General features: G+C 35.7%; 6 protein-coding genes across 6 annotated transcripts; 3 read left to right on the top strand and 3 right to left on the bottom strand.

Annotated features, from left to right (window-relative positions):
* The first annotated feature begins 576 nt into the window (after positions 1-576).
* On the top strand, positions 577-948 carry LOC107892511 (auxin-responsive protein SAUR50). The gene has a single exon (XM_016817585.1). The coding sequence runs from the start codon at positions 577-579 to the stop codon at positions 946-948; it is 372 nt and encodes a 123-aa protein (XP_016673074.1).
* A 1606-nt stretch (positions 949-2554) lies between these two features.
* On the top strand, positions 2555-3909 carry LOC107891151 (auxin-responsive protein SAUR50). Its single transcript, XM_016815837.2, has one exon. The coding sequence runs from the start codon at positions 3177-3179 to the stop codon at positions 3555-3557; it is 381 nt and encodes a 126-aa protein (XP_016671326.1). The 5' UTR covers positions 2555-3176; the 3' UTR covers positions 3558-3909.
* A 128-nt stretch (positions 3910-4037) lies between these two features.
* LOC107891150 (thylakoid lumenal 15.0 kDa protein 2, chloroplastic) lies at positions 4038-6582 on the bottom strand. Its single transcript, XM_016815836.2, has 6 exons — positions 6259-6582; positions 5965-6068; positions 4828-4918; positions 4654-4722; positions 4461-4570; positions 4038-4349 (listed from the first exon to the last, which is right to left on the bottom strand). Exons 1-6 carry the CDS (start codon positions 6443-6445, stop codon positions 4257-4259), a joined length of 654 nt encoding a protein of 217 aa, XP_016671325.1. The 5' UTR covers positions 6446-6582; the 3' UTR covers positions 4038-4256.
* Positions 6583-7663: 1081 nt separating this feature from the next.
* Positions 7664-11291, bottom strand: LOC107891148 (uncharacterized). The gene is made up of 3 exons (XM_016815835.2): positions 9129-11291; positions 8041-8119; positions 7664-7918 (listed from the first exon to the last, which is right to left on the bottom strand). Exons 1-3 carry the CDS (start codon positions 9278-9280, stop codon positions 7850-7852), a joined length of 300 nt encoding a protein of 99 aa, XP_016671324.1. The 5' UTR covers positions 9281-11291; the 3' UTR covers positions 7664-7849.
* LOC107891147 (transcription initiation factor TFIID subunit 8) lies at positions 10073-11316 on the top strand. The gene has a single exon (XM_016815834.2). The coding sequence runs from the start codon at positions 10073-10075 to the stop codon at positions 11183-11185; it is 1113 nt and encodes a 370-aa protein (XP_016671323.2). The 3' UTR covers positions 11186-11316.
* A 189-nt stretch (positions 11317-11505) lies between these two features.
* On the bottom strand, positions 11506-14769 carry LOC107891146 (nucleolar transcription factor 1). Its single transcript, XM_016815833.2, has 9 exons — positions 14607-14769; positions 14419-14523; positions 14199-14319; positions 13555-13680; positions 13375-13428; positions 12476-12513; positions 12187-12297; positions 11933-11987; positions 11506-11793 (listed from the first exon to the last, which is right to left on the bottom strand). Exons 2-9 carry the CDS (start codon positions 14512-14514, stop codon positions 11777-11779), a joined length of 618 nt encoding a protein of 205 aa, XP_016671322.1. The 5' UTR covers positions 14515-14523; positions 14607-14769; the 3' UTR covers positions 11506-11776.
* Between the last annotated feature and the right edge of the window lie 1239 nt (positions 14770-16008).

A 16008-nucleotide genomic window follows, 5' to 3' on the forward strand; every position in this document is an offset into this window, starting at 1 on the left:
GTTGGTCTTTTGACCAATTTGTTGCTGTTGGTTCTTTGTTGCGATGCAGGCCACGGCTTCAACAACCAGGCCCCATTCGGTCATTTCTACGTATAGGCAAACAAGTGCTAATTAGAGTCCTTTATTAACAATCCATGTTAAAGAGGGAATATAAACTAAGATAATCAAACCGTATATGTTAATGGCCTATATCAATCAATTTATGGTTAACTTCCGGTAAGTTTCCCCATCTGTTAAGTATCAGTTTTCCACATCAAGCAAAGGGTCTTATCATCGAGAAATGCTAATTTATTCTCACTTTATCTGCAATATCCTGTGGAAAGATAAGGCAAAATCAAGGAAAAGCTTTGAACAGGAATATCGATGTTGAGAACAGTATAATGCTGTGTCTGTTGATGCATTTAGGCTGTAACAGATTGGCTCCACAGCATTACTTAGACATTTCAATCATCTATAGGCAAAAACAATATAAATACCCTCCAAGTCTGGCATTAAGGAGCATAGATTTCAAAAAAAACTCAAAAGTTCGGTGAGAAGTTGTTAATCAAGAAAATGGCAGAAAGCAGATGAGGATTAATGATGTTCAGGCCTTTCTTTAAAAAATTGCGAAAGGGATTCTCGAGTTCAGCATACAGTGCATCTCCGGCGCTCAACCATTCCAAATTCAATGAAGACATGAGTGTTGGTAAAGCCGTGCCAGGTGATGTTAAGGAAGGATTTTTTACTGTTTTTACAGTGAAGGGAAAAGAAACACACAGGTTTGTTATTGAATTACACCACTTAACAAACACTGAATTTCTAAGTCTAATGGATCAAGCTCGGGAAGAATATGGATTCCAGCAGAAAGGGGCTCTTTCTCTCCCTTGTCGACCTCATGAACTGCAGGAGATTCTACAACACAGCAAAGGAAGCAACAATGCTTGCACTGAAAGTTGGGGATACATGTAAAGCTAACATACTAGAAAGCTAGCTACTAGGAAAACAAATAAAAAGATTTCTGTAAACTTTTTCGAGTTCTTGTACGAAGCAACATGTCTTCATTTGTATATTTTAACTAATACTATCCCCTTAACGTTTTTGAAAAGTTGGTAATTACTTGCTTAGTATATCACATGAAGCCCTCAGTCCTTTGCCTTACCTTCAACCAGAATTTGTGTTTATTAAAGAATGAGCAAAAGAGTTTTAATGACAGTGTAATCATTTTCGACCGATTTTACGATTCCCAAGCCGAGGATGATGGAGAAATTCCATCAATTATGTTAAGAAATTCCACTTCATACCAGCTGTAACCTCAGCTACTTGAATACTACAATAAATGAACTTGAGGAAATGCAGAAAAATGGTGCTTGTGAGAAATCTTAAAGTATGCATAGTAGTGAAAGGAAACACATGATTAGATTGCCTTCAAAATAGTTGGGAAAAAATCATTTGGCAGTGAAAAGAAGCCAGCTGCAGTTTTCAATGCTTGCTTGCTATTTTCTAGACTGAAATATTGTAAGGTTACTGAGTGAGTTTTGCAGAAAACCTTGGAATATCATTAAGAAAAGACCATGGATGCTCAGCCATTGTCATTTCAAAGCTATAAACCAGACGCTACTGTTATACGGTCCCATGAACTCGTTAATTTCATCTATCTGTTTCCCCACCGTCAGACAAAACAACCGTACACAGTAGTACAACACGGTAAAAGTTTCCACTTATATGTATTATTTGTGAAATGCAATTATTGGATTCTCTTGACTTCGTTCAAATCTTGACTATCGTTGGAAAACAGATCCACTCGTTTGTCGGTTCCAACAAAATATCCAAGTATATATCATCATTTACTTTGAAAATTGCAAATATCGAGGAAAGGTATAATCACTTGGTTTACAAATATGGGTAACTTTTGCTTTTCTCAGCAACAACATTATGAAGACAAAATCAATTGTTAATGACAGACAACTTGATGCTTAAACAGATCATTAAGTAAGAATAAATACATACTTAGTGGCACCATGATTTCTGCTCTGCTGCCTCTCCCATGCCTGTATCTTGAGTCACTTTAATGCTTGGGACCAACTCTTATGACTTTGATTGCAATGATAGTCTAATGGTAGCTATTGGAATCACCTATGGAAATCTTAATGCGCTCAAATTTACGGTCGTCCTTTTAAGTTTGTTGAAGTCAATAGAAAATAGATAACAGCCACCGGCTGACACCCATTTGATTGTTTTAAATTTAAATGGAATATTTAAACTGGTTTTCTTATATATAGTTTTTGTGGTAATGAGATTTGTTAAAATGGGTTGTAATAAATCTTCAATCGTTTATGTAATAAAAATATTGTAGGTCGGTCTGTCTTAGATTCCGGCCTGCATTTAGAAAAGAGATTTAAACAGGCATGATCTACTATGGACAAGGTGACATTCTATTCTTTTCGTTACCTAACAGCTAAAAAGAAACCCTTTAACCGACAATTAGTAATGGGGGTTAGAACAAAAGCTATTTTCTTTTGGTTTAGAACAACCTTTTTTCTACTTATGTCTGCATAAACATGACAAACATGAGTTTGAACTTTATCCAATTCAATTTAATTATAAAAAGAAACTAATTCAAAGTCTCAAAACTCATATTTAAAAAGGTAAAATTCAATTAAAAAGAACACAAATGACTTGAATGTAAATCTACTATCAACCATATATGAAATATCTGACCGAACCCAAATTCATCTCACCTGTAATGTGCTCAAATGACAGGTGTAAGTCAGATTCATTCATTCGCATGTTTTGGAAAGGACGGACGACTTTCCCTTTAGATTTTACGGTGAAATAGTAGGATTCGATTTCGATTTTGACATAACCTACGGCATGGTAAACACAGCTCAACCAGTCCAGCGAGGCAGAGACACTGTGGCAAACATCAAAACAATTGCATAGATGTACTGCGCGTTTCAAAAGAGCCCACCGGTCTACGAGAAAGCATGGAAATTAAATATATGGAGTATCGAAGATGGCATTAAATGACAAGTTTGGCTCCAACCATATGAAAATGGCCCCCATAATGTCTCCCAGAAATTTCACATTGGCTTCCATTTCCTTCAACTCCCCAGTATAAATGCCTCTCTTAGGATCCACCAATCAATCACAAAACCAAACACTAGAGTATTTCCAAGAGTTGTCCAGAGTGCCTGAAAATGCAGCAGAACTGGGAACAACGTCATACAGGGCTTGTAATAATTAGGCTTTTGACGAAAAAGCTAAAGAGTTTTCTCTCAGAGTTATCGTCAAGGGGCCGCGATGGAAATAACATTGAGTTTGATGAGGATGTTGAAGAAACAAAGATACCAAACGATGTGAAGGAAGGACATTTTGCAGTAATTGCAGTCAAAGGTGGAAAATCAAAGAGGTTTATCTTGGAACTGAGTTATCTGAGGAATCCAGCGTTTTTAAGGTTATTAGAGCAAGCTAAAGAGGAATATGGATTCCAACAAATGGGAGCTCTAACTGTCCCTTGTCAACCTGAAGAGTTACAGAAGATCTTAGAAGACAAAATAAAGAAAACTACTAGTCTCTAGGTGTAGTTCCATTATATTGTTTTCTGACAGGATGATTAAGCTAATGTTATTCCTTTTTTTTCCCCTATTAGTTCAATGCTCCTGCATGTAAAATTCCATACTGTTTACGACTTCTGCAGAAACAGAAGCATACACCAGAGTGTCGATGTATGTATGTATGCATGCATGCATGCATGCATGTATGTATCTGCACAATGTCATTCTTATGAGATACAAATATTCCGAGGAAGATTCTTAGATCGGCAGTTGATGTCTTTTTTTTGCTTTTCTTAGTAAATACTGCTTCAAAATGCAGATATAATAAATACAATAGGTAACCGGGAAATGCGTCGTCCCCTATCCCTGTTTTCTTAAAGTGTCTGCAATTCATCCTTTGAGATTTTTAAATATACATCCAAGAAGTTTAAGGATACTTAAATGAGGACAATACATCATGAGTTTCTAACATGGATTATTTATTGTTTTCTAAATCTCTAATGCTACTCAAATCTGCAGCATTGTTTCATTTCTTCAATCCAAATTGACAAACATTATATGAGTAGTAGATCATCCGAAGAACAAGTAAAAAAATCATTTACAACTTGGTTTCTACTGGTACATAATATCAACCTATACAAAGAGCTGCAGATGATCTATTTATCAAACGGGATGAAAATGAAAACATAAGGAATTGATCATGCTTGTAATACTAATATAGTGCTATTTTACCTCGGAACAATTATTTGGCCCCACAGGTTCTCTTAAGCAATTGGATATTGCCATGACGGCAGCTTCAATAGATGCATCTTCCCCCTGTTTCAGCCAAAATAACTCGAAATTACTTTTCAGGGAAAAGATCATGCATAAACTGAACATTTTCGTACACAAACTGTGATTTATACATGGATGATAGAACAAGTTTACCTTTTCTTTCCAGTAAAACATATTTCCATATTTCCCTGCCAAACGGCTCCAAAAGCTTCGGGGAATGTCTAAGTCAACAGAATCCCCAATATTGAAATTCAATATATTGCCTGGTCCGAAATCCATCCATAATTAGAAAATTTCCATCCATCATATTAGAGTTTAAAGACAATGCCGTAGTCAAATTCTTTACCAAAGGTAGGATCAGCAACAAAAACTATAGTTCGATCATCTACTTGCCAAAAGTCTTTGATTGCCAACCCTGTAGCAATTGGAGAATAAACATAAGTTTTAAAGAGAAAATCTAATTATAAGAAAACACACACACAGTGAGATCAATGACACATAAACTATATATTACTCATACCTGGTGTGTCAGGGTAATTTTGTGCTAATACTCTCAACTTAAAGCCGGTATTCTTTTCGATATCACTGATCTCCTGAATGAGTCTTTTCTCCTGAGGTTTAACAGTCTGGTGTTAGTATTAATCTTCCGTTTGTAAAAGGCAGTAGCATTATTTATCTATTAATTATATTTGCTTCTTCCAACAAGAGTTTGGCTTACTATCCAGAAGACAAGATGAAATGAATGTTTTTCTTCCTTGAGCTTTCTTGAAAATAGCAATTGTAGTTATAACTCTATGGCTTTTTCCTCAATAAGAGCACAGAGGATAAACAATAACATTTCAAAAAAGTGGAAAGCGTGCTCAAAAAGTTTTTTTTTCCCCATTTTTACGGTACCTTAGCAAACATAAGTATGAGAGAGCTAAAACTAGACAGAATGAGGATCAAAAGTACGGATCTAAGCATGCAATTTGATATAATTATTGGTCAATTAACATGTAAGGGCCTTATGTACTCAATCCCTATGAAATATGTCATGTAAAAACTAAAGTTGTTCATCTTGCAAAACAAGCAAGTTATAGGAAGAAATCATTAAAAAAACACATTTAATGTTGGAACATTTTCAAAATAATGTCACATGACTTGTATGTGATTGTCAAATGTTACAAGTCTTTAACAAGACATATTTAAAAAATTCATGTCAAATGTTATGTCTATACGAAGAGACATCTATTTGGCCAGTCATGTCTATAAGAAAGACATCTATGCGGACAGCAATGTTTATAAAGTATATATATTTGCTTATAAATAGAACTCCTCTTACGTTTGGAAGACACAAAGAGCTCAACCAAGATTGAATAACTATTCCATAAATGGAACAAAACCAAGGAAGCCCTTTAAGTTTTGTATCACCAAATCAGATAACTCTAATTTTACGCTGATGAATGCTAAGTGGATGGATTTCATCAATGAAAAACATAGTGAATCACTGAATGCCATTGCACTATGGAGGTTTATAAAAGTAACAATGTGACATTGTTATATGCCTTGAAGGCTTGAAGAGTTTAATAGTTTCTCATTAGTTTCAGCGTTTACCAATATTCCATATCCAAACATTTTGTCCCACGAAAAAGTAAAAAATAATTGAAAGAAACCAAACCTGGCCATCAGAGAGAAAGCCTGCTACATCAATCACTGGAGTGAACTCTCTAGGAAGCAATTCCGGCTTGTTAACCCCGACTTTTGCCTCCGCAAACCCAACCCCTAAAATGTTGGCCTCATAAGCCCCATTTTTCTCGACAAAAATAATAAGCCAAAACATCACAGCATTGGGAACTTGTATAATGTAATGATGTGACTAATTCTAAAGTAAACAAAGTGGTGCTCAAGAGCGTAAGCAATATTACTAAGAAAGCAGCCTAACCAGCATTCATTACAGGTTAATTAGACTTGCCTGTTGCAGATAATGTAAGAGCAAGAGCACCAGAGAAGACCCAGTTCAAGGACTTGACTTTAAATGCTGGGACCCATTTTCTGAAAGTGGTTGGCAGAGAGAGACGAGAAGAAGCTCTGATGGGCACTGATAAAGTAGGAAATGAGGTTGTTGTGAAACAAGGAGATGAATATTGAATAAACGCCATTGCCTGTTTTCAAGAGGGGGGGGGGTTCTTTTTCCCTTTGGCTTCTGTTCCTAGATAGGATTTGAACAACTTCCTATAAAATTTCTTGGCAAAGAACGTCTCCAAGTGGTCGATTACGTGTCAAGCTTATAAAGTAAACTCTGTGACATGGGAGTGTTCCTTAATTTTTATTCAATTTGAGATTAATCATTGAATTCTAGAGCTAAAAATCGAATCAGCGGTGGAATCAATTAATTGTTTTCGTTTAATTCATTCTTTAGGAATCTAATAATAATAATTAAATAATGGATTAAAATTATAAATTTATTCGACCATTAATTTTTTATTGATTTTGAATGATTCAGTTCAATCTTTTTATCCAAATTAATATTCTAATCAATTTTCAATTCAACCAATTTAATAGTGAATTCAATCTTACTTATTTGTAAACATGAAAGAATCAAGGTAACCAGATTCTTGTTTCACTTGGAAAATAGAAATGAGCAACTCTCATAATTTCAACCTTATATTCTTACTGCTGCCAGTTTGATTACTCATTTATAACGTAACAAGATTATCCCATTGCAGGCACAAAATTTTCCACCCAGATGTTTGTATCATTCCCTATTTTTATTTCATTGACAACTTTCGAAGGACCGGTTGCAACAGTTAGTTACTAGCTGGATCAACAGCAATCCATTGAAATTGAAAGGGTTAATTTTTTTTTTCACAATCATTCCCACATTAGGGTCGAATTTTTTTGTTCAACTTAATCTTCAACTTGGTAAAATTAATTTCCTAAATTTAACTTGAACCAGAAAATAGTTCAAATCCCAATATAAGAACAATTGTTAAACTTAGAGATTTAACTTAAAAAAAGTTCAGACCCCAATGTGAAAATATAAGCCTCAAATTGTACATTTAACCCAGATTGAAAAAGATATCAAGCCAAATGCAAATGATCCCATAACTAGCTCAACCTGATATGTTGAAGCCGGAATTTGCTTAAAACCCGGGAAGGCACAGGTTGTATTATCACCCAAACTTGCCTTAGCTTTTGAAAACAAGTCGATGGCAGCACAATCACTGACTAATGTTATCCAGGGATGTGCACAAATCTTTTTCAACTTACAACCTAGCATTCAACAACAATCTTCCCATCCTGTTTCCAATAGCATTGATGACTAGCAGATTTGCAGTACATTTCACTCAAAAGCATCATAAGAACCATGACAAAAATTGACAAAAGATCCTGTTATTACTTGAACCATATAACATCCACCATAATACGATAGGGTAGAGTTAAAACAGCATAATGAGTCGGGAAGAAGGGACAAAGCAATAAAGATAACATAATTTTTTAGGCAGGTAAAGTCCTCTTTGTCTGAACTACTTATCAAAGAGCATGCCTACATGAAAGAAACACTATGGGAAGTAGACAGGCCAGTTGAAATAATACGAGTCCCTGTGATCCTTGTCCATGTACTCATTCCACTGAAAAGAACAAAAGAGAAGGGTTTCTGAGAACGCTTTATGTCAACTTCGTATAAGGCATCTAGGACTTTGCATAGTACTTTTTAAGAAAGTTTGTCAACAAAAGATAACAGACAACGAACCTTAAATTTGTATGGTTGGTTCTTAGCCTTTGCCTTCTTCCAATGGTAATGTTCAAATATCATTGCTTTGTCATGCCAACTACAAATTGACATACTCCAAATTAATAAATAAAAAGAAACTCCGGAACATGCGATATTGAGGATGAAGAGGAACGTATAAATGAATGCTAGATTAGTATAATGCAGAATCTGCCACCTATGAAGAGCCTGTTTTCCAAATATGCAATGATTTCACTGAAGAAATACAATGCTGAGAGGCATACAGGTTGCTGTAGATAGATTAAAACATCAAATATTCATATTGGCTAAGACTAACAAGAATGTAAGCAAATTCTTAGCAAAAACTGAATCATTTGCATCCATATAAGGATACGGACTCTGGTAAGCTACATCATTAACAAATCAAAATGTGTCTTGCATATGCCCTGAAGCAGACCAAAGTTACTGAGACAAAATCCAGGAATATTACAGAGAAAAGTATGAGAAGCAACGAAGTAGACAAATTCCAGCATTATGAAATGGAATTCTTGCAAAAACTGTCAATAAGCCAAACTTGTCTAACTCAATCCGGTGAGAAGAATGGCTATGAATTCCAAAAGGAACAGAAATATGCACAAAGGCAACTTGCTAAAAAAAGATGCTACCAACAAAGCAATAGAAATCTTCCACAACTGGAAGTTGTTCATTTGAAACCGGCTTAAAAAAGGGGATTGAGACTTCTAAAAGGAAGAAATGCTACAATCCAACCCCACTGCACCATTGCTATCCCAATCAAACCACACCATAAGATAAATGGAAACAATGAATTACCCTGTCTTGTACTGTCCATAGATACATAATACACTCAATATATCAACTTTATAATATGGAATTTAACAAGGAAAAAATAGGAGAAAGATGAAAAAAAACTAGGAGAGGCAATATATATTGACAGTACAACCTAATTCACATAAACCCTACATGTAACGCATGAGGCAATTAAACACAGAAGTCACATAAACCCTAATTCCATAAACCCTATATATATAACTGGGAGAAAAGATGAAACAGAAGAATTTAAGGAGAGAAGTGAGTTGAACCAAAATTACTTGAATTGATTTGTGAGCTGCCACATGTAAGGGTTGAACCAAGTGAGTACAGAGAAAGCAGCCGACCCTATCCATATATTCACGAACCGGTCCGGGCCCGCATGGGGCACCCCCGGGTCACCTCTATACGCATTCCCAAAGTACTTCTCCATTTCCGAAGCTTCACTCTTTTCTTCTCCTCTCTCACAACCACAAGCCAAGCTCTTATCTTTACCAGGTTTAATGAAAAACCATTCTTATGGTAAGACGATATAGTTTTGGGCAAGCCTTATAGGCCCAAAAACAAAGCGAGTATAATGTTAATACTCGTTTACCTGAGAAGTCTAAATAATAAACCCAAAACACCCTTTCACTGCATCCACCCCTCTCACTCTCACCGCTCTCGAATTTCGATTTTGCTTGATCCGCACCTTTTTAGGGTCTTAGAAGGATTTTTTTTTCAGTTTCGTAAATTTTCCCTCCATTTTCCTTGACCCTTTATTGGAAACTCTTAATACCTCCAGGAAAGTTAAAAGTATTTCTTAGGGTTTTGTTTCGGGTTGGGTGTGCTTTAAAATTAGGCTCTGTTTCTTTATTTCAGCTGAAGTTGTTCATCATTAGAGTTTTTTTTTTTTGAATTTCTTGGATGACTGGTAAGCTTCCAAATCTTTTTTTATCTACAATTTTGATTTTGTAGACGTAAAAGCTTAGACTTTATCTAGGGTTTCTTCGGATCAGCTGTAATTTTTTTGGTTATATTTGTTTTGGGGAATATATAGGGAAAAAATATTCTGGGTCTGTTTTTCTTCGGGTTTTTTTTTCATAGATCAGACTTTTCAATTAACAAGATAAGAGGGTGACGGCGAGTATTTATGAGCAATTAGGTGGGGATTAATGGGATGAAAGAAAATATAATATGAGAATTTTAAGGAAAAAAGTGTAAAATTTGATATGAGGTTTTGAACATGAGCCATGGAGATGTGAAAAGTACAAGAGACACAATAAAGAGTGAAAACCAGCAGAGGTTGTCGCTGGGAAGACTGAAAGCTGATGAATTTGGAAGAGCGGTTTCAAAGATTGCGGTGGCACAGATATGCGAGAGTGTAGGTTTTCAGGGATTTAAAGAGTCTGCTTTGGAGGCTCTTACTGATATCTTAGTTTGTTACCTTTGTGACTTAGGAAGAAATGCTAGTTTTTATGCTAATTTAGCTGGTAGGACGGAATGCAATCTGTTTGATATAACTCGGGCTTTAGAAGAGTTGGAAGCTTCACATGGATTTCCGAGTGCTTCCGATATTGGGCATTGTCTTGTAGGCTCTGGCACAGTTAGGGAAATATTTCGGTTTGTGGATTCGGAAGAGGAAATCCCATTTGCTCAGCCAGTGCCGAAGTTTCCAATTGTTAGAAATAGGAAGTTGATTCCAAGTTTTGAGCATATGAATGAAAAGCCGCCGGGCAAGCATATCCCAACTTGGTTGCCAGCTTTCCCTGATCCACACACTTATATCCATACACCCATGTGGAATGAGAGGGCATCGGATCCTTGTGCTGATAAGATTGAGCAAGCAAGGCAGCGGAGAAAGGCCGAGAAGGCTTTGCTGCAGTTGCAACAGAGGCTGGTATGTAATGGTTCTTCTGGAACTTCAACTTCCTTGGCCACGGATGCTGAAAAGGAAAAAGTACAAGGGGGTGAAAGTAATCCTTTTCTTGCTGCCCCACTGCAACCAGGAGAGAAAGATGTTTCGCAGGTTGTTTCCCCAGCTAAGCCTACTGATGAAGCAAGCAAGGGTGATCATGTTTCCATGCTAGAGGCATTTGCTCCTGCCATTGAAGCAATGAAAGGGGGGCCATCAGATGGTGAAAAACTACACCTTTCCGAAAAGAGGGCCGCTGTTCATTTCAAGTTTAGAGCCGGCAAGAAAATCTTGGGTGAGCCGCTAGATTTGAGCTTGCAGAAGAAAGGTGAGAGGGGGACAACAGCATTTTTGCGTATTGAGGAGAGGGACGATAAGAAAAGGAGAGCTGAGTTTATTCTCAGACAAACCACGGAATTTCCGATGGAACTTAATCAGTCTTAGAAGTGTATTTTAGGTTTTCCTTATTGAAATCTCATAAATATTGAAAAATGTCACATTCATGATAATCTATCAAATTCATGGATGATTTATTAGATGTTGAATTTGAAATTTTAAAAATATTTTAAATCCAACCTCATTACAATATTTTCTTTCTTTTTATTTGTTAAATGGCGATATCAAATGAGAATTTTTTTTTATTTTAAAATATTAAACCAATAACTTTAATTTAATAAATTTAAGAAAATAATTTTAGTTGGGCTAACAATTGAATTTGGATTTTTAAATTCTTAAAAAAAAAAAAAGACTAAATGTCAAATATATGAAGAGTACAAAAAGTTAATTTAACAATATATATAGTCAATTTGGAGTTTGCTCTTTAGCATGCGTTCCATGTATCTAATGTGCTGTTATGGTGAAATATACAATGTAACTAAACAGGTTACGAAAGCATGGTATATTTATTTTGAACTAATACTAGTGTACCGCACTGCGCGATGCAGGTATTATGGCGGGCGACCATCATGCCACCAGCAGGCACCTTGTCTTGCCTGAGTGAACTTCAAAAAGTCCACCATTCCAATTGAAGAGCAACTAATATATAGGTTCATCTGTAACAGTTAAAAGGGAAAAAAAAAACACTCAATATTCTATTCCCATACATACTGAAAAGTTAACATTTATCGATCTGTAACAATTAGACGCAGATTCAGTTGCAAATAGTAAGCAGATGAAAAAGAAAATGCATACCATCATGGTCATCTTCTATGTTATAATCATCTTCATCATCATCGAAATGTTCATTCTGCAAAGTCGTAAACATTATTAGGAACCCAATTTGAAACAAAATTCCAAATAGATTATACATTTATGGTGGGTTCTTTAAAGGGCTCCTTTAAACTCTCTTATAAACGAAAGGGAATAACAGATGCTGGTATCATGTGAATTAATACTAATCAACATTTGGATTCAAAAGTGTTTAGCATCTCAAGCTTTACGCTAACCTCATTATAATCTCCATCATCGCTGTATGATTCGTCAGACTGTGCTCCCTGTTCTTCATCTGAATTTTCTTCTTCTCCATCACCTTTCTCCTTTCCTTCTTTGTCTCCATCCTGGCAAGTAAACAATGAGTCTATCAAGGTCAACAAGCATCCATTATGAGAGATTGGAAAAAGAACACCAACAAAGCAGAGATTTTATCAAGTTCCAACAGGTTTTCCTTTTTTTTTAAATAAGCTGTTAATTCAAGTCCAAAGTATACGCTTAATGAGCTATGGTAGGAAAATTTACCTTTTCAAATTTCTCAAACACATCCAATTTCTCCAGGCCTGTTCACAAATAGGAAACGTGTAAACCAGAATAGGTTATTTAAACTGTTAAACTGAGATTTGAAAGTTGTTGATACTCTTCTTAAGCCATTAAGTAGAAAACATCATCATGACAGGGAAGGTTGGAACAAAGGCTAGGTTGCTCTATTCTGACTCGTTAAGTTCAAGTTGGAGAAAAACAACATACTTCTATTTTTGCTTTGAAAGAATGATAACCTAAACGATATTGCACATGTTGGAATTCGAACACCAAACTTGTTGGATGCCATCTTCTAAGGATGATGATAAATCGATTGTGTTAAGCTTTGGGTCCAAAACAATTAAGTTTTCCTACTTGAAAACAATCATTCCGTCACACAGGTCCAGCTACTCTGAGATCATTTCAAACAAATCAAATATTCCAAAATCATCACAGGAGTGTAGTGAAGTATGATTGCTGAGCCCATTAAATCTGTTACTTTGACTCTTCATTTTTTTCTAAAGTGCCCGTATCCAACATGAGTATGAAGATATGATGCTCCAAAGACCTATACATGAAAATCTTGGAAAGAATTGAACCTATGTGTCTAACAGATACCCTAATCTGATGCCTACACCCAAGTCCGAGTAACATAGCATTAAACCACCTCTCTATAGAGTCATGATAAGCAGCTAGCTTAATGACTATAGAAGCACTTTCTAGACTGGTAATGCCCGTATATCATATACACATAGAAGGTTGAGAGTTTCTTCATGGTACACAAAGTCAAAAAATTATGTTGATTAGAGGAATCCATTCACTGTCTATTACTCCAAGCAATAAATATATAATATGAAATACAGGAAAACAATGAAGAATAAACACATGCTTCCGTTTCAAACCTGAGTCTAGATTCCATCGCATTCTTTTGGCACTTCGCTGCGCTCTCTTTGAATCTGAAATTCCAATATTCGATTGTAACCGAACCAGCAAAGGGAAAGATGAAAGCTCTCAAGTACAATATATATAAATATATAATTACAATCAGATAAATATTTCCATAAGTTGTTTCAGTTGCAAACCTCCAATCAATTCTTTAGGAAAATTATGAGATTGGAGTTGTAGAACCTGGTTAAGGCTATCACGTTTTGAGGTGTTCTTTGGCTTCCCCCAGTCAGAAAATCTTTCAATATCCATACTCTGGCTTTCTAGCATAACATTTAGGGAAATATCAAAACAGGTATAACATAAACAGCATAACATATGAATTTGCAAGAAGAATATTGGCATGCGGCTGGAAAATGGGAAAAGTTAACAATAATAAGTATAAGATTGCATCCAAGAAAATTGGCTGACACACTTGTAAACATGCGGCACGCAATTTAATGACAAAAAAAAAAGAAATTCCAGCGAGTTTATACCATACCATACCATAGAGTTCAACTGCTACAAATGCTTAGTTTGACATTTTTGCTTTATGCACTTGAGCATTAACTTTCACACGACTGAAGGAAAAAACTTGTTTGTTTCTCAAGAAGCACCCTTTATAAGTTGTCTTCTCACATTTTCAAAGATTATTGATTTGAAGAAGCAAATAAGGTTAAAATATTATTGATTAGGCGCAAGAAGATCATTCACTTGAAGCAAAATATATGATGCATTTACAACAAAGAAACGCGTTAACCAATTCAAACTAAAAAAAAAAGCTACAATTTGAAACACTCACTCTTTGAAACATGTTCTTCAAGATAGTAAGGAGAGGCTTTCCAATAGCTTAGCAACCTTGAATTCCAAACGACTAAGATTTTCTCTTCAGGCACAGCTTTTACATCAGGTAGTTCAATATCCTGCAAATCCCCCAAAATAAGACAATATAATCTTCAACCATTGTGTATAGTTTACAACAGAACCCATGCCTGGAAAATAAGTAGTTGAACATCACTTACAGGGAAAAGCACAAAGGGTTCTGGCGGTACGTACCCACCAAAGCCACGCCCACCAAATCCCCTTCCCCGCCCTCGTCCTCGTCCCCTAAAGGACATATCTATCCACTACACACCCAAAAATTGTAGTAATCAGTTCAGACTGAAACATGTATCAGAGATTCAAAGGAAAGATGGCATGACTGAGTAACCTGCGACGGCTGACGGTTTGTTGTTGACGTGAGGGAGCCGCTTGAGGGGAGGAGGCAGTTCCAAGTTGATTTTAAAAGACGATCGCTTATAAGAAGCCCATCACACAGTTCTGGGCTTCAGAACTGTACAAATAACGATGATGGACTCAAAACATTTTCTTTTGGTTTAAATCTGTCAAAACTCCTTATATGCTTTTAGAATTTAAAATATAGTCCTTATACTTTAATTTTGTGACATTGAGTCCTCTGAATTTATTTATTTAAATTTTTTTGTCCAATTTTGCTATTATTAAAAGGTTCAATCCACAAATTGGTACCTAAGCTATACCCTTTTCCTTAAGTTGGCATCTCCGTTAAGCTATACCATTTTCCTTAAGTTGGCATCTCCATTAATCCAACTATTAGTGAAATCATTAAATCTATTTAAAAATTAGCTTAACTCATAAATCAATACCTAAATTATATCATTTTTTTTTTCAAGTTGGTACCTGAACTTCATTTTTTATCATAAATGGTATCTAAATTATTTTTTTATCATTCATTTTATACTGTTATATCTGTTAAAAAAATTCAACAAATCATAAACCGCCATGTCATATAACTAACAAAATAAACTTTTGGGTAGCGTGGATTTTCCATCCATGCTTCATCTTGCTTTACAAAGATGACTAGAGCACCCTTTTTGAGTGCAACCATATTCCTGTTCTTCTGCATTTAGTAACTTGATAAATGGTGAGTATCATAGATATCTGAGTGCAACAAATAACTTTAGCTCACCCATTCTCGAGCACAACTGAGAAATTCCCCTTTTCTAAAGGGTCCTGAATTCTCAACACTTTGTATTGCTTATACCATTTTTGGTTTGCAACATAAAATTGGAGAGGAAACTGCTCTTTAGTTGCTTCATTGCACACACTTATATGCATTCTGCTATTCTTTGTAGTCTTGTCAATTGAGCTTGTCTGCCTTACCCTTAAAATGTGAACCCTAGGATTGCATTGATTATTTATTTATACAGAAGTACACATCATTTTAGTTAAACTTGCAGTGTTTCAGGTTCAAGCATTATTGCATTCACATGTGAACAACATATCTTCGAGTTCAGAATGTATTTTGCAACTCTTGCCCAAGAATTTCGCATGGAGTTGGTGGTCAACTTGATACTCCTCGAGCAACAGATCAATCCGAAACTCTATTATTGCACCAGTTGATGATACGTTTTGCACTTTTGCAGAGCTGTCTTTGACAAGTCTACCAATTGATGCCGACGCTGCCACGTCTGTTTCTTTAGTAGACAAAACGTTGCCCCCGATTTTGGGTTGCAGATGAAAATTGTTTGTACCAAATTCATGACATTGGACTAGATATCGTGCATCAAATGTGCATGCATGGTTAAATTGTC

The sequence above is a fragment of the Gossypium hirsutum genome, chromosome D09, assembly GCF_007990345.1.
Source record: "Gossypium hirsutum isolate 1008001.06 chromosome D09, Gossypium_hirsutum_v2.1, whole genome shotgun sequence".
NCBI lineage: Eukaryota > Viridiplantae > Streptophyta > Magnoliopsida > Malvales > Malvaceae > Gossypium > Gossypium hirsutum.

Excerpts from the sequence above, each read along its gene's own strand:
- LOC107892511 (XM_016817585.1), top strand. The coding sequence starts at position 577 with ATGATGTTCAGGCCTTTCTTTAAAAAATTGCGAAAGGGATTCTCGAGT.
- LOC107891151 (XM_016815837.2), top strand. The coding sequence starts at position 3,177 with ATGCAGCAGAACTGGGAACAACGTCATACAGGGCTTGTAATAATTAGG.
- LOC107891150 (XM_016815836.2), bottom strand. The coding sequence starts at position 6,445 with ATGGCGTTTATTCAATATTCATCTCCTTGTTTCACAACAACCTCATTT. Across the intron at positions 4,723-4,827 it reads AAATTACCCTGACACACCAG|GGTTGGCAATCAAAGACTTT; the intron begins GTATGAGTAATA and ends CAATTGCTACAG. Across the intron at positions 4,350-4,460 it reads TGTTTTACTGGAAAGAAAAG|GGGGAAGATGCATCTATTGA; the intron begins GTAAACTTGTTC and ends TGGCTGAAACAG.
- LOC107891148 (XM_016815835.2), bottom strand. The coding sequence starts at position 9,280 with ATGGAGAAGTACTTTGGGAATGCGTATAGAGGTGACCCGGGGGTGCCC. Across the intron at positions 8,120-9,128 it reads CAGCTCACAAATCAATTCAA|TTGGCATGACAAAGCAATGA; the intron begins GTAATTTTGGTT and ends GTCAATTTGTAG. Across the intron at positions 7,919-8,040 it reads ACCAACCATACAAATTTAAG|TGGAATGAGTACATGGACAA; the intron begins GTTCGTTGTCTG and ends TGTTCTTTTCAG.
- LOC107891147 (XM_016815834.2), top strand. The coding sequence starts at position 10,073 with ATGAGCCATGGAGATGTGAAAAGTACAAGAGACACAATAAAGAGTGAA.
- LOC107891146 (XM_016815833.2), bottom strand. The coding sequence starts at position 14,514 with ATGTCCTTTAGGGGACGAGGACGAGGGCGGGGAAGGGGATTTGGTGGG. Across the intron at positions 13,429-13,554 it reads TCCTAAAGAATTGATTGGAG|ATTCAAAGAGAGCGCAGCGA; the intron begins GTTTGCAACTGA and ends TTGGAATTTCAG. Across the intron at positions 12,514-13,374 it reads GCGATGGAATCTAGACTCAG|GCCTGGAGAAATTGGATGTG; the intron begins GTTTGAAACGGA and ends ATTTGTGAACAG.